At 51.1% G+C, this 22,048-nt stretch overlaps 1 protein-coding gene across 4 annotated transcripts in view; it reads right to left on the reverse strand.

The window, feature by feature from the left end:
• Positions 1-19,688, reverse strand: part of LOC144159709 (uncharacterized) — a 138,414-nt gene extending 118,726 nt beyond the window's left edge. For 2 of the 4 annotated variants that reach the window (XM_077691381.1, XM_077691380.1), the window contains exon 1: positions 19,351-19,688. In XM_077691381.1, the coding sequence (XP_077547507.1) occupies positions 19,351-19,664 (314 nt within the window). In that variant the 5' untranslated portion in view covers positions 19,665-19,688. Of the gene's footprint in view, positions 1-12,281; positions 12,385-19,350 lie in introns of all 4 variants that reach the window. The other 2 variants (XM_077691383.1, XM_077691384.1) reach the window with 2 other exon arrangements.
• Between the last annotated feature and the right edge of the window lie 2,360 nt (positions 19,689-22,048).

Consider the following 22,048-nt stretch of genomic DNA (forward strand, 5'->3'; position numbering starts at 1 on the left):
TTGGGCCGCAACGTTCATGGCTACACAAACTAGTTCACAAAACGCGCGCAGGCTGGCACTGGCGCGCTAGCGAGTTCTCGTTGGAGTGCTGTTGCCATAAGCACCGACTGCTTGCAGGCAGTGGGCACAGGCCAGAATGAACAGACCCTTGGCCTGGTGCGAACACGCTTTTTACGATACAGGCATGAGGGAGGCAAGCTCCAAATATGGGGGAAAAGCGCATGACATTTGGGCGTCTGCGGGTACGCGGAGGGCGTTCATGCACTGCATAGGTCTCGGCTAGTGAATGCTACGACTACAAGCCGTCCTGGGAGGCTTATCTTGTGCATTTTACAGCCGACAACATGGCAGAAGCGCGGTACGATGATTACTGAGATATTGAGAATGCCCATCCAACAACGCCATCGGTTATGTTTTACAGAACCGAAACCGAAACTTGTTTGATTGCTAACCTTGGGCATCGTCCAATCACGGCGCCCCTCCTCCCAACGTCACAGCCTTAGTTGGTGCGGACGCCGCAAACCGCGCATGGTAGTTTTTCTTCTTTCGCGCTTTGTAAAATAATTACCGATTTGTCAACCGGATAAACGATGAAAAGTGTGCTAATTTGAGCCAGTCTACGCAGTGCAAGCAAAAACGGAAGCTTGACAAATTCACTTCAGTGTCCCTTTAAAGCGCGATCATCGCCGATTGCGTCCCTCTTATTTTTTGATCGGCGGTTGTTGAAAAGACCTTGTCACCTAGAGTAGTAGTTTAAACTAGAAGTTTCACTTCAAATAGTCAGTGAACCTGCGAGTGGGAGAGCGCCGTCACCGTCCCGGCACTTTCGTCGGCGCTGTAAACGTATTTAGCGCTGCTAAGATTTTTCCCCTAATGCCAAGTTGATCGCCGGAAGAGACCGGACTCGTCGGGGATGGGCTGGTGACCATGTCGCAAAACAACCGGGAACAGCGAGCTCATTTTACTTCTGTCAACACGGGGACCCGCGCAGCTTTGTACTACCCAGCAGTAGTGAACTAGAATACCCAAGTATTCTAGTTCACCATACCCAGAAGTACTGTCCGGAAGCCGCTTGCGCAGCGCCCCCTGGGTAGCGCAGGAGGCTCCGTGCGCTGGTGTTTCGAGAGCGACCGCAGCGCCCCCGAACAGCGGCGCCGTCAAAAATCGAATGTTGGTCAGCCCAAACCCAAAGGAGCGGCTGTACGCGGCAGAGATGCCGCAGTCGTTGCGAAGAAGGCGAATTAGTACTGCATATTTTTGTGTACTGCTGGGCCTACGGCTCCCACAGCATTTTAAAAAGGTCGCGAGCAGGCTGCCGAAAAAATAGTTTATCTCGGTTCTCTTGAAATGAAGCGGAAAGGAGACCGCTATGAATCCGCGCAGTGCGACGTGCAATGTAAACAACGCCAATCGAATTCTAATCATCAGCGTTCTTTTTTGCTGTTTTATGCGGATGTGGTTTCTAGTCGGGGATCATGTTTCTGTGCACCCCCGATATCAGCTTCGGAAAGAAAGGGGGGGGGGGGGGAACTGCGACAGGCGGCACGTGCCTGGCGTAACTTGTATAGGCAAAACGAACTTCGTCGGGAACAAAAACAGTGCGCTAGCATACACCCCAGCAATCTTCCCTGAATACTATGGAATATGACGCAGAGTAACGGTTGACCCGAAATTGTAGTGATCCCACAGGCAACCACCGCAGCTAAACGAATGGGCCATTAATATGCGCGTCAGTCATCTTGAAGCCGTGACGGTGTCTGTCGTTCTTTTTTTTTTTTTTTGTCGCTGAGCTTATGCATACCCCGGCACTTCAGTATTGTGTGTTGCTTATGCTTTAACAATCTGTATGGTTTAATCCCCTTCTGTATTGCGGTGCTCATCGCTGCTTACCCCTTACTACGGGTACGCGTTGAGTTTCTGCCCGTGTGGCCTCGGCGGCTGCTTTGACGCCGATAGCGCGGCCAACTCCATGTCTAACATTTCGTTGACTCAAACAGAGGGTGCTCATTTGGGCGGAAGCTTCCCGGTGTTCACAGTTATGAGTTGACGAATATAGCAACTGCATCATCAGCATGTTCACACGAGCTGCGGAACCCGGCTTTGCGCCTGCAGCTTGCCCTGCCTACCTCGCTTAGATTCACTAAACTCTTTATAAATTGCAGTGATGCGTGAGTCGCGTGTTCTCAACAGAACTCACAACCGTTCACTGTACCCACATTTAACTAAAACTTGTAGCCCGGGGCCACGCCCATCGAACGGCTCCGTTGCGCTCGCTAGCTCCTCCCGGACGCGGTAAGCATCGCTTGCGGCGTGTTGCTGGCGACAAGGTCTTGCGGTTTTCTTATAAAAGAACGTGCCAATATTTCCTATATCTCTAAAATCGTTAAAACGATCGCACTGGTTTGAGAAATCACTCATCGCAGCGTAACACGGTCAGTGCGGCGCAGTACGCACGTGATGTCAACAACATCCGATAAATGCCTCCACTGGCCGTAGGTGGCGCTGGTTGTTCAGGCGCTGGTGTCGCCACCGGCGGTAATCGGTAACACATGTGTGCTGTGCTGTCACGCCATAGTTCTCAACAAATTTCAAATTAGCCGCTCATTTTCCAGCATGAAGCGCGGCCTATCAACGGCAGCGTCCGCGGCAACGGCGCAGACCAAACATCACCTTCAACTCTTTGCACACGAATAACAGCCTCCCTCTGTGGAGCAATGGCCGACTCATAACCCAATTGCAGTCCCAGGCTGGATCCTCGGCCAGCGGAGAAGCGATTTTCTTTGCACAGCCTCTGCTCGCGCTGGGCACACCGCATACATCATCGGTCACGTGAACGGCTAAGTGTTCAATTAGTTAAGAAGGTGTTCATCGAAAACTGCATCTCGGCGGCACTTCGGCAGATGACGCCATTTCCATCCAAAGGGAAAGCGGTAACAGGAAGTCCAGCACAGACTATAGTTTTGTATCCGAGACAGTATACGAAAGGTTGTGGGAAATTATAGGATAGATGGAAATGGAACAGACAGCTTAGGAAGCGACCACAGGCTTACCTTGCCCTTTGGAGGCGCAACCCGGACAAATTTAGAAATAGGTACAATCGGAGGAACTAATTTGAACAATCAGCAGCTAAAGATCATCCCTGACAGAATGGAAGGTGAAATCAATAAATACCCATTGAAAAATTGGGATTACGACGAAATGATTGCGTTCATAAAGGGTAAGATGAATGAAGCAAAGCAACGAAACCGATGGAAAGGGAAGAGAAAGCTGAGAAGCTGGTGGAATAAGGAAATAAAAGAGGCTATTGACCAGCGAAGAAAGACGTGGAGAGAACATAGAGAAGCAAAAAAAAGTGGTATGGTACCGGAGGTAGTAAAGGAAAAATGGGATATCTACCGGGGGAAACTAGAAGCGCAGAAAATGGTGCAGGCGAAGGTCAAGCAGAAAAGCGAACAATCGATGGCAAAAATACGGAAAAAGGACAAAAGCACTTCCAAGAAGCTTTGGAACCATGTAAAATTACTAAGCTCAAAAAACGATATCCATCAAAAATTCTTGATTGATGGGGAGGGGAAACAGTTAGAAGGAGAGCACGCGTTGTCACATATTCATCGAGTGATTAGTGAGAAGTTTAGGGCAGGGGGGGGGGAGCCTGCACCGATAACATCAGCGCCACAGAAGACTGCGGAAATGGAAATAAGTTTGAACAACCTTGATTAGCAAAAGCAGAGCAAAAGGTTTCCCCACAGACAGCAGCTGGCCCAGATGGAATACCAATGCAACTGGTAAACCTGCTTGTACCTAAAAGTAAGAAATCGTTTATGAGGGCAATATTGTCGCGAAGCCAAAGACGACGCAGTTGTCTTCAAAGAAAACAAGTTTATTGGAGCGAACTTGTGCGCCCCTAACAACTCAAAGAATACAGGCGGTGAAGAAGCAGTCAACGAAGTGACGTGCGAAGGCGAGCGTCGACGATTCGAATGCCGGGGCATCTGCTCTGAGGGAATTTATCACTCGGCGCGAGGGTTTCTCGAACCGTCCAATTGTATCCAGAACACCGTAGTTAAACGAAGATTATTCTAGGCTGTTCACGATAGTTCGGAACGCTCTCCCTATCAGAAGAGATAACATATGCGGCACAGAAAGAACGTGACACGCGCTTCCCTTGGCACACCGACAACACCGATAACACAGACCGGCACAGCCTTGCGGCAAAAGCAAAACACAAATTAACAAGCCGACGCATGGTTCGCGGCATTACCCCCTCCCCTTAAGAGTGCATCGACCCGATGCTAACATAAGCGACAGTCAGGACAAATAAAAAAAATTGGCCGCGTATCTGCTCCTTTCGTTGCAAATGCCGTCAAAAGACGATAGTCTTTATCGGCTTTTGCGAAGTAAATGCCTCCCTTCGCTTTCCCGCTCACCTCTCATGTTGTTCCTCTTGCGTCGCGCTCCTCCCAAGGTAAAGACGCTAAAGGTTTGCTTAAATCATTTTAAGTTTCCCGCGTTCAACTGCTCCAAACCGGGTGTCTCGATGCGAACGCTGCCGTACGGCGAAGTCGCGCGTTAATCGAGGCGCCCTACTTCAACGTTTATAGAACCGCGTTTCCCTACTCAACGTGCGTTGCAAGCAGAACGTGGAACCTATCTAGTGGAACCTTGCGTAACTGTTGCAGGTTGATTTCTTAAAATGGCGACAGAAGCTATAGTGGCGCGGGCGACAGCAGGCGACGGCGGAGTGAATTCTTTTTCTGCAGTTGATGAAGTATTTAATTTCGCAAAAGTCAAGCATGTTTGATTTTTTTATAAAGGAACACTGCAAATTTCACTTCTGTATTGATTTGTTGTCTCATATTTGCGTAATGTCTTGTTCTTCTTCAACAATGTTGACAAGTATGAACATTACACCGGACTTAGACGGGCACATTTAGCTGTGACTATATAAGACTATTGCGCAGGCATTGTTTTATTTTGGCCGGGTGGCTGAATCGAGTCACAGGCAGACAGACAGACATACATACCAAAATTTCTGGGTTTAAGTAGCCCAAGAAAGAGTGCGTAGAAAGGTTTTAAGCGAACCACGTGGACGACTTAGGGCCGCGTGCGTCGTCGTGATGTTCCTGAATCCCCATCGGGGATCACCTCGAAGGTAAGGGCCAACACGTTGTAGAATCCGGTAGGGTCCGAAATACCGTCGTAGAAGCTTCTCACTGAGTCCACGTCGTCGGATGGGAGTCCAAACCCACACACGATCCCCTGGGCGGTACTCGGCGTCGGAGGTTGTAGCGTCTCGCATCCACCAGCTGCTGGTCTGTTGTGCAAACTCGAGCGAGCTGGCGGGCCTCCTCCGCACGCTGAAGGTGTACCCTTGGACGTCGGCGTTGAGGTCGTCGTCTTCCACGTGGGGAAGCATGGCGTCCAGCATCATAGTCGGCCGTCTTCCGTAGACAAGCTCGAACGGTGCCATCTGCGCAGTTTCCTGGATAGCCGTGTTGTACGCAAACGTGACATACGGAAAGACTTCGTCCCAAGTCTTCCGTTCAACGTCGACGTACATAGACAGCATATCCGCGATTGTCTTGTTCAGGCGTTCCGTTAGTCCGTTCGTTTGGGGGTGCTACGCCGTCGTTCTTCGGTGATCCGTGTTGCTGTAGCGCAAGATTCCTTGCATGAGCTTGGCAGTGAAGGCCGTTCCGCGGTCCGTGATTAAGACTTCAGGGGCTCTATGTCACAGCACAACTTGGTTTATGAAGAACTTGGCGACTTCTTGTGCAGTCCCCCTCGGAAGAGCGGCGGTCTCTGCGTAGCGTGTCATGTAGTCTGTCGCTACGACAATCCACTTGTTCTGTGATCGCTACGTAGGGAACGGGCCTAAAAACTCCCACCTCCCCTCGCGGGCACCCCTGTGTAGATTCGACGCATAGGGGGTCCACGTTGCAGCGTTGGACAGCGGAGGAACGGCGCTGGAACGATGGAGCGGAGCGACGCAGGCACCGCGTTTAATAGCGCCCATAACGTTGAGGGGACTGCGTAAGCCGGTCCCAGTCGATGACGACGTTGGCGTACTTGTAAAGCGGCGTGGACTCTAGGTGTTTGAGCCAAGCGTGGATGTTGCTTCGCCGAAGAACGGCACACCGGTTATATGCGCAGCGCGCCCGAAGGAGAGGAAACCGCGGAAGAGAGAGTACTGCACATGCGCCGGCCCCAGCGTGTCTGCCGCGGCTATGACGCAACGTGCCGCGGCAATGACGCAACACAATCCAACACAATCCACTTTAATCCAATCCAATCCAAATCCAAGCCAAGCCAAGCCAATCCAATCCAAGCCAATCGAATCGAATCCAATCCAATGCCCCTCGCGAGAGAGTGTTCGCTATCGGAGAGGAGAGGGGGTGAGCGGCGGAGAGCGCAGCTGGCGCGGCGAGGAGAATGGGGGAGGGGCGGACAACGCCGACAACGACGACGACGCCGGAGGGACAAGGCGAGTGGATCAGATGCTCTGCATCTAAAAGGTCCATTCCAATCTGTTGAAATGGCCTCGACGGGACGGCGATCGGTTGCAGAAGTCCGGCGGGTCTTGTCGGCGGTGTTTTTTGTCGCTGGCAGTCACGGCAACTCCGAACGTAGTGGGTGACGTCGGATGTAAGGCGGGACCAGAAGTACCTCGCCTCGATTTTTGCAACATTGCGAGCTGTGCCGAGATGTCCGGAAGACGGGTCGTCGTGGTACGCTTCCAAAATTTCGTCACGAAGGTCTGCGGGGATGACAAGTAGATAATTCGTTTTCGTTCCGGTGTTGAAATTCTTCTTTACGAGAACGGAGTTTTTCAGGCTGAATGCTGTTTAATTCCGCTTGAACGCCCTAGGCACGGCGACGTTGCGTCTTTCGAGGTAGTCGATCATGATGCGCAAGTCGGGGTCGGCACGCTGCTGGGCGGCTAGGTCGCTCTCCGTAACGATTTCGAAGAATGCGCTATCTTCATTAAAGGCTTGTGGTGGTGGGTCGACGGGGGCGCGGGACAGGCAGTCGGCGTCGGGGTGTTTCCTGTCGGATTTGTAGACGATTGTAACGTCGAACTCTTGCAGGCGCAAGCTCCACCGCCCAAGACGGCCAGAGGGGTCCTTCAAATTGGCAAGCCAACACAGCGCATGGTGGTCTCTCACAACCTTGAACGGTCTTCCATACACGTACGGGCGAAATTTCGAAATGGCCCATATAATCGCGAGGCACTCTTTCTCAGAGGTTGAGTAGTTTTTTTCTTCCTTGGACAGACCACGGCTGGCATAGGCGATTACTTTTTCGCAACCGCTTTGCTTTTGGATGAGGACAGCACCCAAGCCTATATCACTGGCGTCCGTGTGCATTTCTGTTTCGGCGTTTTCGTCGAAATGCACGAGCACGGGCGGTCTTTGCAGGCATTGTTGCAGCTCGCAGAATGCTGTTTCTTGGGCGTTTTCCCAGCTTAAAGGGGTGCTATCTTTCGTCAAGCGCGTGAGTGGCTCTGCAATGCTTCGAAGCTTGCGACGAAGCGCCGGTAGTATCCGCACAGTCCGAGAAATCTTCACACGCCCTTCTTATCTTTCGGTGTTGGGAAGTTCGCTGTGGCTGAAGTTTTCGCCGGGTCAGGCAGGACTCCCGCGGCGTTGACGACATGGCCCAAAAACTTGAGTTGCTCGTACGCGTAACAACACCTTTCAGGCTTCAGCGTTACCCCAACGAGCGAAAAGCCTCGAGTACAGACTCCAACCTTGCAAGGTGTTCGTCGAAAGTCCGGGCAAATACCACAACGCCGTCGAGGTATAGGAGGCAGGTGTGCCACTTCAGGCCAGCTAGCACAGTGTCCATGACTCTTTGAAACGTTGCTGATGCCGGGTACAGCCCAAACGGCATCACCTTGAATTTGTAAAGGCCGTCCGGGGTTATAAATGCAGTGTTCTCTCGGTCTCTCTCGTCCACTTCAATTTGCCAGCAGCCGGTCTTCAGATCCATCGATGAAAAATACCGTAATTACCCGATTCTAACGCGCACTTTTTTTCCGGAAAAATAGGTCGAAAAATCGCATGCGCGTTAGAATCGGATACGAAACTGAAACTGCCGAAACAACGGAAATTTCGTCCCGCCCATCACCATCGCCATCTCAAGCAGGCGCCAAAGTTTTTAGCAACGATTTTTCAGAGGCAGGAAGCATAGGTATAGTGCCTAGAATATTCTAGGCACTATAGCATAGGCGCCTAGGCTTTTCTATCGGCGTCAAATCGTCAAATCGTTCCACTTGCGCGCTTGATAACAGCAATGGCGGCAGCGGCTCTCACGCGTTCAAAACGAGCGGTCGGCTGAAGCGTGCTCCTCTGGAGAAGCTCGCAGGATGGGCGTGCGAGGCATGGGCCACGATCCCATCGATCATGGTTGAACGTTCGTTATGAAGTGTGGCATCGCGAACGCGCTTGACGGCACCAAGAACGAGATGTTGTGGTCAGCGGAGAGCGACGAGGAGTGAGATGAGTGAGATTATTTCGGGAAATAAATCGCCCGTTTCTCTCGCATTCGTTTTTCTTGCTCACAAGGTTCCGTGCGCGTTACAATCGGAGGTGCAAATGTTTTTGGTTTTTTTGCCAGGAAAATCGGGTGCGCGTTAGAATCGGGGGCGCGTTAGAATCGGGTAATTACGCTACTTTGCGTGGCAGAGGTGGTCGAGGGCGTCGTCGATACGTGGCAGGGGGTACACGTCCTTTTGGGTGATTTTGTTCAGTCTCCGGTAATCAACGCAGAACCTTAAAGTGACGTCTTTTTTCTGCACGAGTACGACCGGCGCAGCCCACGGACTTTTCGATGGACTTTTCAATGCCGCGAACCATGCGTTGGCTTGGTTGACCATGGTGTTGGTAGCGACGTCTTCCTTCTTCACTTTCTCCGGTAGTAGAGCAAGTTCGGGTGGGAGGCCTTCCTGTCGGCGGCTGGTACGAGTGGGGCTTGCTTGGCGACCTGCAGGTGGTTTAGGGTGCATGTACCCCGCACCTCCACCAGATGTCACGAAGCCGAAGACGACGCAGTTGTCTTCAAAGAAAACAAGTTTATAGGAGCGAACTTGTGCGCCCCTAACAACTCAAAGAATACAGGCGGCGAAGAAGCAGTCAACAAAGTGACGTGCGAAGGCGAGCGTCGACGATTCGAATGCCGAGGCATCTGCTCTGCGGGAATTTATCACTTGGCGCGAGGGTTTCTCGAATCGTCGAATTGTATCCAGAAGACTGTAGATCGACGAAGATTATTCTAGGCTGTTCCCGTTAGTTCGGAACGCCCTCCCTATCAGAAGAAATAACACATGCGGCACAGAAAGAATGTAACACGCGCTTCCCTTGGCACACCGACAACACCGATAACACAGACCGGCGCAGCCGGGCGGCAAAAGCAAAACACAAATTAACAAGCCAACGCATGGTTCGCGGCAATATATAAGGTGATACAAACCAAACAAATACCACAGTACTGTCGAGAAAGCAGGATTAATTTAATATATAAAGGCAGAGGCAACAAAGCCAGTACTGATTCATACAGACCACTCACAGTAACTTCAGTGGTGTATAGATTCGTAATGCAGGCGATAAAATCAGAAATTCAAGCATCTATGGAAGACAATGAAATACTTGGGGAACTGCCGAATGGATTTAGACAAGACAGGCGAATGGATGATAATTTGTTCGTGATAACGCAATGCATTGAAATTGCGAAAGCGCAGAATAGACCAATATAGATTACGTTCTTGGACATTAAAGGGGCATATGACAACGTAAATAGAGAACTGCTGTGGAGAATGCTGAAACTCCAGGGATTAGATGACGAGTTAATACAGTTCCTCATAGCCATCTATAAAGACAATAAAGTGTCCCTTACATGGGAAGCACAGAAATGCGCCCAGCAGGTCAACACCCATAGGGGGCTGAAACAGGGATGCCCCTTGAACCCAATACTGTTGATGCTCTTTACATGGCAGGGTTAAAAAAGAAACTGGTAGAAAGTCAAGTAGGGTTCAACCTGACGTATATGCTGCAAGGCTAGTGGTACAACAGCATATTCCAGGAATGTTATACGCAGACGGCATTGTTCTTTTAGCTGATAACCAGACCGATATGCAACGGCTCTTAAATATTAGCGACCAGGAAGCCACCGACCTCGGTTTAATTATTAGCGCAGAAAAATCGGGAATAATTGTTTTCAAAGACGCTACCACTGACGCAGTGTCTATCCAGCAAGGTGAATCACCCAGAGTGAAGGAATATAAATATTTGGGAGTGTGGATAAACGAGGGGGATAACAACTTAAGAACTCACGAGGAACAACGTAAGGGCAAGGGAAAGCGAAACGCAGCTATAATGAAGCATAGAGCTCTGTGGGGGTAACTCGCCCTTCAGGGAACCCAATAAATATTATATCCGACTCACAAGAGGCATGCCGAAATTATGCGCAAAGACGTATCACCCCGACCGCCTATCACATCCTGCAGCGAAACCGACTGATTCCACCAGTCCGTCTAATCTGGACACCTGGGCATGCGTGTTTCCCTGGCCGTTCATGCGGCAGCCCGAGGCCTCACTCTCCGGGCGCCAGTGGAAGACCAACCCACACCAGACAAGACAGAAAGTATACCCCACTCGCATACACACATATACTACAACACTATAGAGACCCTCCCGTAGGACACTTCCTCCGCCACACGCGCAACTCACCCGTGAGGAAGCCGCTGCATGGCGCCAGCTACAAACTAACACGTTTCCTAGCCTCTCGCTTCGGCACAAATTCTACCCTACCATGTACCCAGACAGATGCCCATCCTGTGGAGGACACCCGAACCTGTACCATTCCACATGGGAATGCCCCAAACCACCAACCCGATTGCCTATACCCAGCCCCTCACCCTCCGGACGGGAAGCCGTTCTTTCCAGCTCAGCCTTGGACGACCCGCGCGGACTGATCGACCGGGCAAGACGGATCGCAGCAGCAAATGGGGCCCTGGACTAAGGGCACCACCCTCTGAGGGCTAGATAGCCTGCTTTATAATAAAGTTTTCTACTACTAAATATGAAGTAGTGAGAGGAATGTGGAAATGAGTAATGGTTCCGGGTCTCACATTTGCGAATGCTGCACTCTGGTTAAAATCAGACGTTCTATCAGGCCTTGAAGTGAACCAGAGAACGATAGGCCGTTTGGCCTTAGGCGCTCATGGAAAAATAACTAACGAAGCGGTACTGGGTGATATGGGCTGGGCGTCGTTTGAAGTTCGAGAACCGCAGAGTAAAATATGTTTTGAGATGAGGTTGAGAGCAATGGATCAACGAAGGTGGGCAGCTAAGGTTTTTAGGTACCTATACTTGAAAAGCGTTGACACGCAGTGGTTAAGGAAGACCAGAAGGCTAAAGATGAAATACGGAAAGAGCAGTGGAGAATCCAAAACAGCCAAGGTAACCAAAAAAGAGGCAAGGCAGATTGAAACGAATAAATGGAGAGAAAAAATGGAAGCTAAAACGCCGTTAGAGATGTATAGGGCTGAGAAATTGACCATCAGAAAAGAAAATTTCTACTATAATTCCAAGGGCAGTGCTTTGCTTTTTCAGGCTAGAGCAGGTTGCTTGCGAACTAAGAGCTTTGTGGGGAGGTATTCACAAAATGATGGGGTATGCGTGGTCTGCGGCAAGGAAACAGAACCTATGCGGCACATGGTGTTAGAATGTGAGGGAACCCATCCAAATCTACATGAGAGAAATATTCGGCTTCCAGAAGCTCTAGGATTTAAGGGTAGCACGGAGGAAGTTAACTTCAAGGCTGTCGAGGCGACGAAAATAAGATTAGAATGCTGACGGACGAAAAGCAGACAGGGGAATATTGCCTAGCACAGTTACCACCTGTAACAGAAAAAAAAAAGTATTTTGTGCCTAATAAGCTTCGTGTGCCTGCCCTAAGCAGCGCTAGTATTAAACGAAGAGTATAAAACATAGGTATATTAGTCCTTTTTGGTAAGATAACATGTCATCACCCCGCTACAAAGGGGAAACCAGTAGCAATCGGGGGCGCTCCGGTCAGTGAGCCTCTTCCTTTCGTTCATAGATGGCGCCACCCGCCACTGATCACGACGATTGGCCGCGTCCCGGTTCATGCACCTCGCGCGCAAGGAGGTGGCGCTACGGAGGATTCGCGTCTGGGCTGCTACCACGCCTGCAGCTGCCCCCCACACCTGGCCTAGAGTGAACTAGGTTCACTCTACCTGGCCGAAGGAATCTCCTTGCCTGGCCCCCGGATCGACGGGCTCCGTTTGGCCGGGCATGTCCATTTTGCTCCACTTCGGCATCGACCGCAGACATTCACCATCTTCTGCGGACTTGCCGTTGTCTCCAACGTTACCGACAGCAAGTATTAAATACTGTGGGGCTCAACCACGGAGCAAGACTATGTTGTTCTTGCTCCGTGGACTCAGCACAGGGCTGACGCCCAACCAGCCCGACTACAGACGCTGGCTATTTGGGCCGTATCACCGGAGCCTTTTAGACTTGCACAGTGAAAAATTTGTGCTTGCGTACATTTAGACTCACTCACCCCCACCGTTTTATGCTGCAGAGCAAACTTTCTCAATTTAAAGAAATTTTCCCGTGCGCGTGCTGGCGTGCATCGCTCGCGAAGTCGATGATGAATAATGCTGTGACGTAGGCGGTGATGTAGCCTCTTGCTGTAACGTAGGATGACACCGGGCGCTCAACCGCGTTTCCACTACTCTTAAGTATTGCCTGTTTATCCTTAAGTTTACGTTTTCCCAGTCAAGCTTTCGAAATACCGAGCTCTCTAGACATGCTGTGAATAGTTATGGCAAGGTGGTATCTCCCTGTCTTACTCCCTCTCGGATTAGAAATTTATCGCCTTGCTTATGGAAGGTTATCCTGCCCATGCATTCCTTGATGATTAGAGGAAACCTTGTATAGGTTTCCTCTAATCCCTGGTCTTTTAGTACTTCTAGCAAGGCTGCGGTGAGAACCCGCTGCGGTGACTCAGTGGCTAAGGAGCGCGAGGACGCGGGTTCGATTCCTGGCCGCTGCGGCCGCTTTTCTGATGGAGGAGAAAAGCAGAAACGCCCGCGTGTACGAGATTTCGGCGCACGTTAAAGATCCTCAGGTGGTCAAAATTAATCCGGAACCCTCCACTACGGCGCACCTCATTGCTTGCGTTGCGTCGGCGCGTTAAACCCTACAATCAATCAATCAAGGCTGCGCTGAGAATAAGGAATCAAACGCTTTCTCATAATCTATAAATGCCACCTAAAGGGGTTTAGTGTACTCTGCCGATTTTTCTACCACTTGATTGACGATATGGATGTGATCCATGGTTCAGTACCCTTTCCTAAACCCAGCCTAATGTCGGGGTTGTTGAAAATCCAGGCTGTCACATATGCGGCTAACCAAATTTTTGGTAAACGGCTTGTAAACTGCGAGTAGTCTGATCGGTCTATAATAATTGACGTCTTTGGGATCATCCTTCATATGACTCTGAATAATGTTGGCGTGTTTCCCGGCAATAGGCACTTTTTGAGTCTTCAAGCATTCCAAAAATACTACAGCAAGCTTTTCCAGTACAATATCTCTTCCCTTCTTCAAAAAATCGACGGTTATTCCGTCGTAACCTGCATCTTATCCTATTTCCATGCCTTTGAGGGCTTTTCCAACTTCCTCTTTAGTTACTAGTGCGACATCGTAAGTTGAGCTTGCACTCTCAGTAGTTTCCTCTGCTATAACGTCGCTGGCATAGAACCTAGTGTAGAATCGTTCTGCTACCTTTATAATCTCGCCCAACTTGTGCGTAATGTTACCCTGCTGGTCTCTGAGTGCGTGCATCCTGTCTTTGCCGATGGCTAGCTTTCTCTTTGTTGCTTTCAAGCTTTCTCATATTTGCAGCCTTTCCTCGAAATTGCCACGTTATGCACGAATGTCGTTTGTTTTACTTCTGTAAATCAGTTTTAAAGCTAGGACAATTCAATCTATTCCGCCGTTCTTGACACTTTCGTGTTCTTACGTTTGGCAATTAGGTTCTTAGTTTTCTTAGTTTTCCAGTTTGTTCCATACATGTTGTTTCTCCCACAGCTGCTGCTGATTCCCTGAGCGCCGATGTTAGGTTGTCATTTAGCCTGTATACACTGACTTCCTCCTTCTCGTTCAAAAGCGAGAATTTGTTTTGAAGAGTTACTTTAAACTCCTGCGATCTGGCTCTGACTGACTCCATGCGGGGTTTCGTTCTCCCGAGTTTTTTCCATTCTCTTTTGAGATTCTCTTTTGAGATTCAACCTGCCATTTTTGGCTGCTCCGACACAATTCTCCTGCCTGAATGTTCGCGTTAAAACTTTCTGTAAACATATCTATTATTGTTATCATCTATGTATGGGTACGATCCTTCTTTCTCGCCCTCTTTTTCAAGCACACGCGTAACGCAATAAAGTAGTTGGAAGTTAGCGCCTGTCTTGTCTACTGTTTCCCCGTCTGTGTTTTCTTGTTGCGCTCCAAATCCTGGTAACTATTCACCAACTAGCTCAGCAACAAGTTCTTATCGGAACAGTCCCGCGATAACGAGAGCGTTTTCTTTAAGGGGCCACCCTGTCACCGCAGTTTGCTGGGTTTGTTTTACTTGCTTTGACAACAGGTGTGACTCGCGGCCATCCCCGCGTCGATGAAAGGCTATGGTCTTTACAATTGTTGGAATTTTTGAGCACCGGCCAACTACGGCCGCGGCCCTCGCGTTCATAATGTCTTCGCACGTGTGACGCAATACGCTGACTTCCAGTACGAGAGTGCAATGGTGAGGCGTTCCACACGCGAATTTGGCATTCTTTTAATGTGCTGAATTATCTTCCATGCAGTGACCAATTCCATAAGAAGCGCACCGAGTTTCCAGCCTCTATCGACGTTGCCGAATTGTAAAATTACAGGTAAATTAAATCGTTAGAAAATGATCGCACTTCACGTACTCTCCCGAACGCCACTTTTCCCCAACGGTCCTGCTGCCGGTACTACGTCGTCTATATAGTCTCTCAACCATTCAAAACATGACGTAGTACCTATGGAGCGTGCTCCACAGCGGGGTGATGGCTGTTCGTTTCTGGCAAATTCAGGCTCTCTCATTTCCCCTTCTCTTTCCCCTACCGAAGCCTGGCAGGCTCTTGCGAATTCCGGTGCGCCGCGACCGATAATAACATCACGGATCCCAGAACTCGCATCAAGCGCGTTCTCGGCAGAGTCAATGGGGATAACGAGGACGTACATGCTGCGCCAAGCGTCGTTTCGTCGAACGCACTGCTGCACGGGTTGCCCAGAACACTAGCGGCGCTGAAACGCATGGAAGGTCGACTTAACACGCTCGAGACTAAACACGAGAAGTATGCGGCAAGAGTGACGGCCATCGAGATCAGAAGGAAATCCACATTGTTAAAGAAAGAACGAATGAGTAGGATCAAGGAGGCCACCTCAGAGAGAAGGGGACGGCTAGAGACATCCGCCAACGAGGACAATGAACACAAGTAACAATAGAATGACTAAGAAAATGGGCCGCAAAGGGCTCACGACCATTTTTCAGTGGAACTGCAGAGGAATTAGATACAAAGACACAGAATTGGCACTTTACATGAATCAGGTTGAAACTACGCCGGCCAAACTTGCTTTACAAGTGGGGGAGTCCCAAAAATTCCGGGTATATACATACACCAACCCAACCAAAATGGGTACGGCGATCCTAGTGGAGAATCACATAGCTGCTACTCAACACCTTGCTGCACAAGCAGGGTGTGAGCACACGCTGGTGGAAATACACGTAAAGGAAATTGGGAGCAAAAGCAATATTTCCGTCACGAGCGTCTGCTGCAGACCATCGCAAAGACACTATGAATTCGATCGAGTTGTAATGGACGCGAAGAAATTGGCCGGGAACAGGCCATTCCTGATTTTGGGCGATTTGAACGCTCCGCACACCTTATGGGGATACAAATTTCAATCCAAGAGGGGAAAGGCTTTGGTCACGGCTATGGAAGACCTGGACGTTTCTCTAATCAACGAACCCGGAGTACCCACAAGAAGAGGCAACAGCGTCTCCAGAGATACAACACCAGATCTGTCCTGGCTCATCGGAATACTGGATATCTCGTGGAAGTGTGGGAACGAGGACTTGGGCTCTGACCACACCATCATCACACTCACTATATAGGGCCCAGACTTCCGGGCCAAGCTGGGAGCAGCTCGCATAACGGACTGGGATAAGATGCGTGCATACAAGGCGCGGACGAAGGGGACCCGCAAGATACTTCGTACAAGACATGGGCCGAGAAGCAGAATTCAGCCAAGCAGAATTCAGCCAGAATTCAGCCAAATTCAGCCAAGAAATTGAAACTACAACGAAGGTACCTTTCGTCGACAGCAGGCTCCTCACATGTGGGCGGCCCGGCATTCGCTCACAAAACGCTGGAAGAAGCAAAGGCGCAACAGGAAGCTCGCGCGTCGAATAGCCGAGCTTAACAGCGACATTTCGGAATACGTGGCCAAGCTCAGCAAGGAGAACTGGCTGCAGGTATGCGACAGCCTTCAGGGGCAGTTGTCCGTGGGCAAGACATAGAAACTGCTTGGGCAAGGCATGGAAAGACATGGAACCTCATACACCCCGCAGGCAGCAAGGCAGCAAACAACCGGTTGCTGACGAAAGTCCTAAACACGTACGACGGAGACAGCGAACGGCTTATGAAGGCCCTAGAAGACCACTATCTTCAAACCGAGCGAGGGCAACACCCGACCCCGCGAGAATGCACAGGACCCAGCAATGAAGACCTGGACCGGCCGTTTACGATCTCTGAGTTGTGGACAGCAATTGACGAGAGCAACAAGAAAAGCGCTCCGGGGAGAGACGCCATCACCTATAGGTTGCTCACCAACATGAGCGGTAGGACGGCACAATCCCTGCTCGAACATGTAAATAAGGCTTGGGAAACCTCACAACTCCCGCCGGAGTGGAAAGAGGCTGCGTTGCGATTTATACCCAAACCGGGCAAGGCCCCCGCGATCGGAAACATGAGGCCAATATTGCTGACCTCCTGTGTTGGCAAGGTAATGGAGCACCTAGCCTGCAGGAGCACCTTGAGGTCACCGACCAACTTCCGAAAACGATGTTTGGGTTCCGCAAGCACCTATCAACACAGGACGTCATGCTTCAGCTTCAAGAGCTGGTAATGAAAAGAGCTACGCGAAACAGCTCCAGGGCAATCCTCGCCCTTGACCTCAAAGGGGCATTCGACAATGTCACTCATGCTAGTATACTCCCTAACCTCAATGAGACGAGGTGCGGGAAGCGCACTTTCGGATATGTCAGAGACTTTCTGTCCTCCCGCAAGGTACGAACCTCAGTGGGTGAAGAGCGATCGGAGCCCATGAATTGGGGGAGCGGGGCACCCCACAGGGAGCAGTGTTATCACCACTCCTGTTCAATCTGGCCTTACTGCCACTGCCACGTTTGCTAGACCAAATCGAAGGAATCAAACACGTTCTACGCGGACAATATTGCTATATGGACGGAGCGAGTGGGTTACGACGGCTGAATGGAGAAGGCGGCAGCACTGGCAGTGCACGAGTACGCGAAGACCTGTGGACTCAGTTGCGCGCCAGATAAGTCGGAACTCCTCGTAATCCAACCAGGGAAGCCCCGCAAGAGCCCCCAACAGACATCCGCACCCAAATTGACGGCACCAAAGTCAAGCCGACGGACACATGTAGAATCCTCGGTCTCCTAATGCAAGACAATGGCAAAGCACACGCCGCCGTTGACAAGATCAAGATCAGCGCGGAGAAGATCCTAGCCATGCTGAGAAGGGTTTCAACTAGAAACAGAGGACTAAAGGAAGACGACGCCCCCAGACTGGTGCAGGTATTCGTTACATCCAGGATAACATATTCGGCCCCGTATCTGATCTAAACAAGACGCAAAAGAAAACACTCGATACCATCACCAGAAAGGCCACCAAGCAAGCCCTCGGCCTACCCATCTATTCGTCGACCCAGCGCCTTCAAGCCATGCGGGCACACAACACAGTCGACGAACTCATAGAAGCCCACTTGTCTAACCAGCGACTCCGCCTGAGCCAGACAAATAATGGCCGCGCGGTGCTGGATAAGATAGGGTGGCGCAAGGGGAGAGCATCAATCAAGAAGTCCATCCCAACTGAATGGACGACAACAATCACCACCAAGCCCTTGCCCCGGAACATGACGCCGGGGAAAAATGATGGCAGGAGAGAAGCCAGAGCTCAGGCGATTAATTCCAAAATGCAGCGGATGGAGGGAGTCCTATACGTGGATGCGTCCCTCGTCAAGGGCAGCAGCAAAGCAGCGGCGGTGGTAACTGACGGGGAACGGTTGATAAACAGCGCTGCAGTCAACACCAGAGAGTCAGCGACAGCAGAGGAGGTGGCCATTGCCCTGGCGCTCGTCCAACCGGGCGCCAGGGTGGTGGTCACCGACTCCAAAAGAGCATACGGCGGCCACAGGAAAGGGGTGACCTCCTCAGAGGCAGCCGCAATATTATCGAAGAACAGGGCGCCGGAGCGAGCCGCAGAGCTCGTATAGGTGGTGCCTGCCCACACACAGGTAGCCGGCAATGTCAGCAGGGAACAACAAACAATCATCAGGCGCATTCAGGCAGGTTCACTTACACACCCTGTCCTGATGAATAAATTCTATCCAGAAATCGAAGAGGACACTTGTCCATTTTGCACAAACAACATAGGCACTCTCGCACACATCCTGACGGAATGCACTTCACTCAAGTCCCCTCCACCCTCTACTACCCCACCCCGTAAACGATGGGAGACCTTACGGTCCAGCCATTCCCTGCCGATCCAGCTCGCGCTGGCGGCCAGGGGCCAGGAGCTGCTGGCCGTATATGGGTCCCGAAACCAACCACCCCGTTCGACGTCTGAGAAGACGCCGTCATTTTATCTGAGCTCAATAAATGTTTTCTACTACTACTACTACACGTCAATGGCGACTGGAGCAAACTACAACTTCGTCTCAACAGGTGCTGCGCAAATCTCCCGAAAGAACGGCCGCCCTGCCGGAAATAGACTGTGAATAGAGTTCGCGTTAAAGAAGCTAGAAGCTTTTTGTGGCAACTCGCACGCGCCTGGGAAACCTCGGCAGCTCGAATAGGTTGGAAATCAGCGACGAGCTTACGCGGCGCGAACGGGGTACGACAACATCGTAAGCACCGAAGAGGCGTGCGCAGCGGCGGTGAGCGACGTTTGAGCGCAGGGCCGGCAGCATGCAGCGGGCCACAGAAGGGGCTTACCTGGCGGCGACGGTGTCGAGGGCACTGGGCCGGGGGTGGCCCTTATGAGGCAGAGGCGCTAATCTCCGCGCAGCATGCGTCCAGCTTTGGCCTTGCTCACGAGCCGCGGCCGCATCAGTTCGGCCGTCGACGAGTGCGCGCTGCAGCCGCTGCTCGCAAACTTGGATGCTCGCTCGTGATCCCCGCGGGCTGCTGCCGCCGCACCTCCTCTCCCAGCCGGCCAGGCGCGGAGAGGGCCCTTCTTGCAGCGACGGATAAGCGTGCGGAGGATGAACGAGCCGTGACTGCGCCAGGGAGGACGCCTGCACGCTCATCAGCTATGCGCTCAGACGCGCAACAATTAAAGGGCCGAACACGCGTGCGGAGAGCGACGCATTTCCGCACGCGTTCTTCTTTCTTTTTTTTCCCCCTCTCCAAGACCGCTCCTGTACGCACATTTGTGCGCGCTCCTGTCCGCTGCCGGACCGCTCTAGAGAGAAAGAACGCGCGCGAAAACGCGTCGCTCTCCGCGCATGTGTTTAGCCCTTTGACATTCTCGCCTGCATTCATTCCTTCTGAACGAAGCTCGTACGGCTACGGTTCAGTGCATTTTTTTGTGTCTGCGAACGAAAGTCGCGTATCTCTAAACCGCGAGGCGATCTATACAGCGAAGCGTTGGAAAACGGATGCCCCGGTGCCAGCAACCGGGTACCATCAAGGTAGCACCCAGCTCAAGCATCGATTTCGTTTCATGAGTGGGTATGCACTGTAGTAGTAGTAGTAGTAGTAGTAGTAGTAGTAGTAGTAGTAGTAGTTGTAGTGTAACGAATTCGCTACGCTGGTAATCCATTGCTTTTTCCACTTTTTTTGAAAAACCGGCTATAGAAATGCGCTAATTTAGCGACCTTCGCCCGCACCGCAAACTGCCGTGCGTTTCCAGTGTCAGTGCGGTGTCGGTTAGGTGCTAGGGCTGCTTGTCGGCGTGTAGTCGCGAGTCTCCACTGCTATCCGTGGTGTCGGTTCTTCGGTGATGAGTTCTGCTTCCAGAAAACGCGAAAGCTCTGTCTTTTCAAGACAAGCTCGCCATTTTAAATGCAGTCTCTGCCGGCGAGAAAAAAGAACGTCGCCTCCCGGTACACCATCCCAGCGAGCACCCTCTCAACAAGTTTGACTGTGGCAAAGAGCATCAAGTTCGGGAAAAGGGGTACAAGTTTGTCCTTCAAACAGGTTAAGGCACCGAAAAACAGGTAAAAGTGACACTCGAGTTACGTTTGTGAACGGACGGGTAACTCACCTTGCTTCCTTGGAGAGCCGTGTAGAGCGTATTGAGTTCGCGGGAAAGCATCGGGCGCAAATCACGCAGATCTTTACTGTCCTTTGAGGGTGAGTTCACCATTATTGATGTCTAGCATTTTATTTTGGTTTCTGCTTCATTCACGCGATCCTTAACTCGAAACCTGCATGCAACGAAAGCCTGCGTGTAAAATTCCGAATGTTTTAGCAGTAATATTAGTACATTTATTAGTAGACTGGTCCATCATTAGGCACTGTATTCAAGACCAAATTATGATTTAGACCTCATTACTTGAATATGCGTTTGCGGCAGAGGAGGAGGAGGAATTTACTTTTATTTTGCTGCCGCCGCCGCCCCGTGCGCCTGCAGCCCTGGCTGGACTTGAAGGGGAGGGCTGGTGAGCTAGCTCTCCCGGCCAGTGTTCGTACCTGGCCGGTGGGGGGGACTACAGCTTCTATTGAAACGGGGGGAGACTGTTGGTTTAAACGGGGGAAGGTAAAGGGGAGAGGCTAGTCAAATCACTGGGGTACATTTCACTGCGTAACTTCTTGTTGACGCTCATGAGGGCTCTCTTTCCAGCTTCACCCTTCCAATGAGTCCATCACAACTGGTGGGCCAGGCGAAATCATCCCTCGTGAGAAGGACCGGTTTGGTCTCCGCTCGGACAACTCGTGCCAGACCGCTCTTAGGGAATAAAGTGCTGTTTGGTGGATTAGGCTGGCTGAGCGTATGCTAGCATCAAGGCTCACATGGTGGCTTGAGGGCATGGGTTGGTACCATCCCTCTCAGATCGGCTTTCGGCCCCACATCGGCGCAGAAAACGGCCTTGAAGCGTTCTCTACTTCCGTACTCATAGGAGGACGCACTTGTCGTATTCGTTCCATTCTTGCCCTAGATGTGTAGAAAGCGTACGACAATGTGAGCCATCAAGCAATCCTGCAGATACTGCGCTGGCTTGGGTGCCCGGCGCCTGTGGTGTTCTTTGTAGAGTCGTTTTTAACACACGGCACATTTTCAATTAGAGTCTTAGGACAGGCGGTTGGCTCCTTTTCAACATGCCGCGGGGTACCACAAGGCTCGGTCCTGGCACCCATACTGTTCAATCTTGCCCTTCTGCCGCTCGCTTGCACAGTAGGGGCATTGAAAGATCTAAAATGCCTCATCTATGCGGATGATATCACGCTCTGGTCGCCACTTCCAGACATTGCGGATCAAGAACACGCTCTTCAGAGTACTTTAAATACGGTTGACACGTGGAGCAAACGCGTGGGACTCATGCTATTCCGAGATAAGACCGTATTACTTATCGTCGCCAATCGAAGGGCTCGACAAAAACTGCAAAACCGACACATTTTACTAAATCTTGATGGCGAGCCAGTGACGAAAGTTACTTGTCACCGCATCCTTGGCCTGGACATTGCGGCC

Source organism: Haemaphysalis longicornis, unplaced genomic scaffold, assembly GCF_048455015.1.
Source record: "Haemaphysalis longicornis isolate Haplotype H1 unplaced genomic scaffold, Haemaphysalis longicornis Haplotype H1 scaffold_10, whole genome shotgun sequence".
NCBI classification, from domain to species: domain Eukaryota; kingdom Metazoa; phylum Arthropoda; class Arachnida; order Ixodida; family Ixodidae; genus Haemaphysalis; species Haemaphysalis longicornis.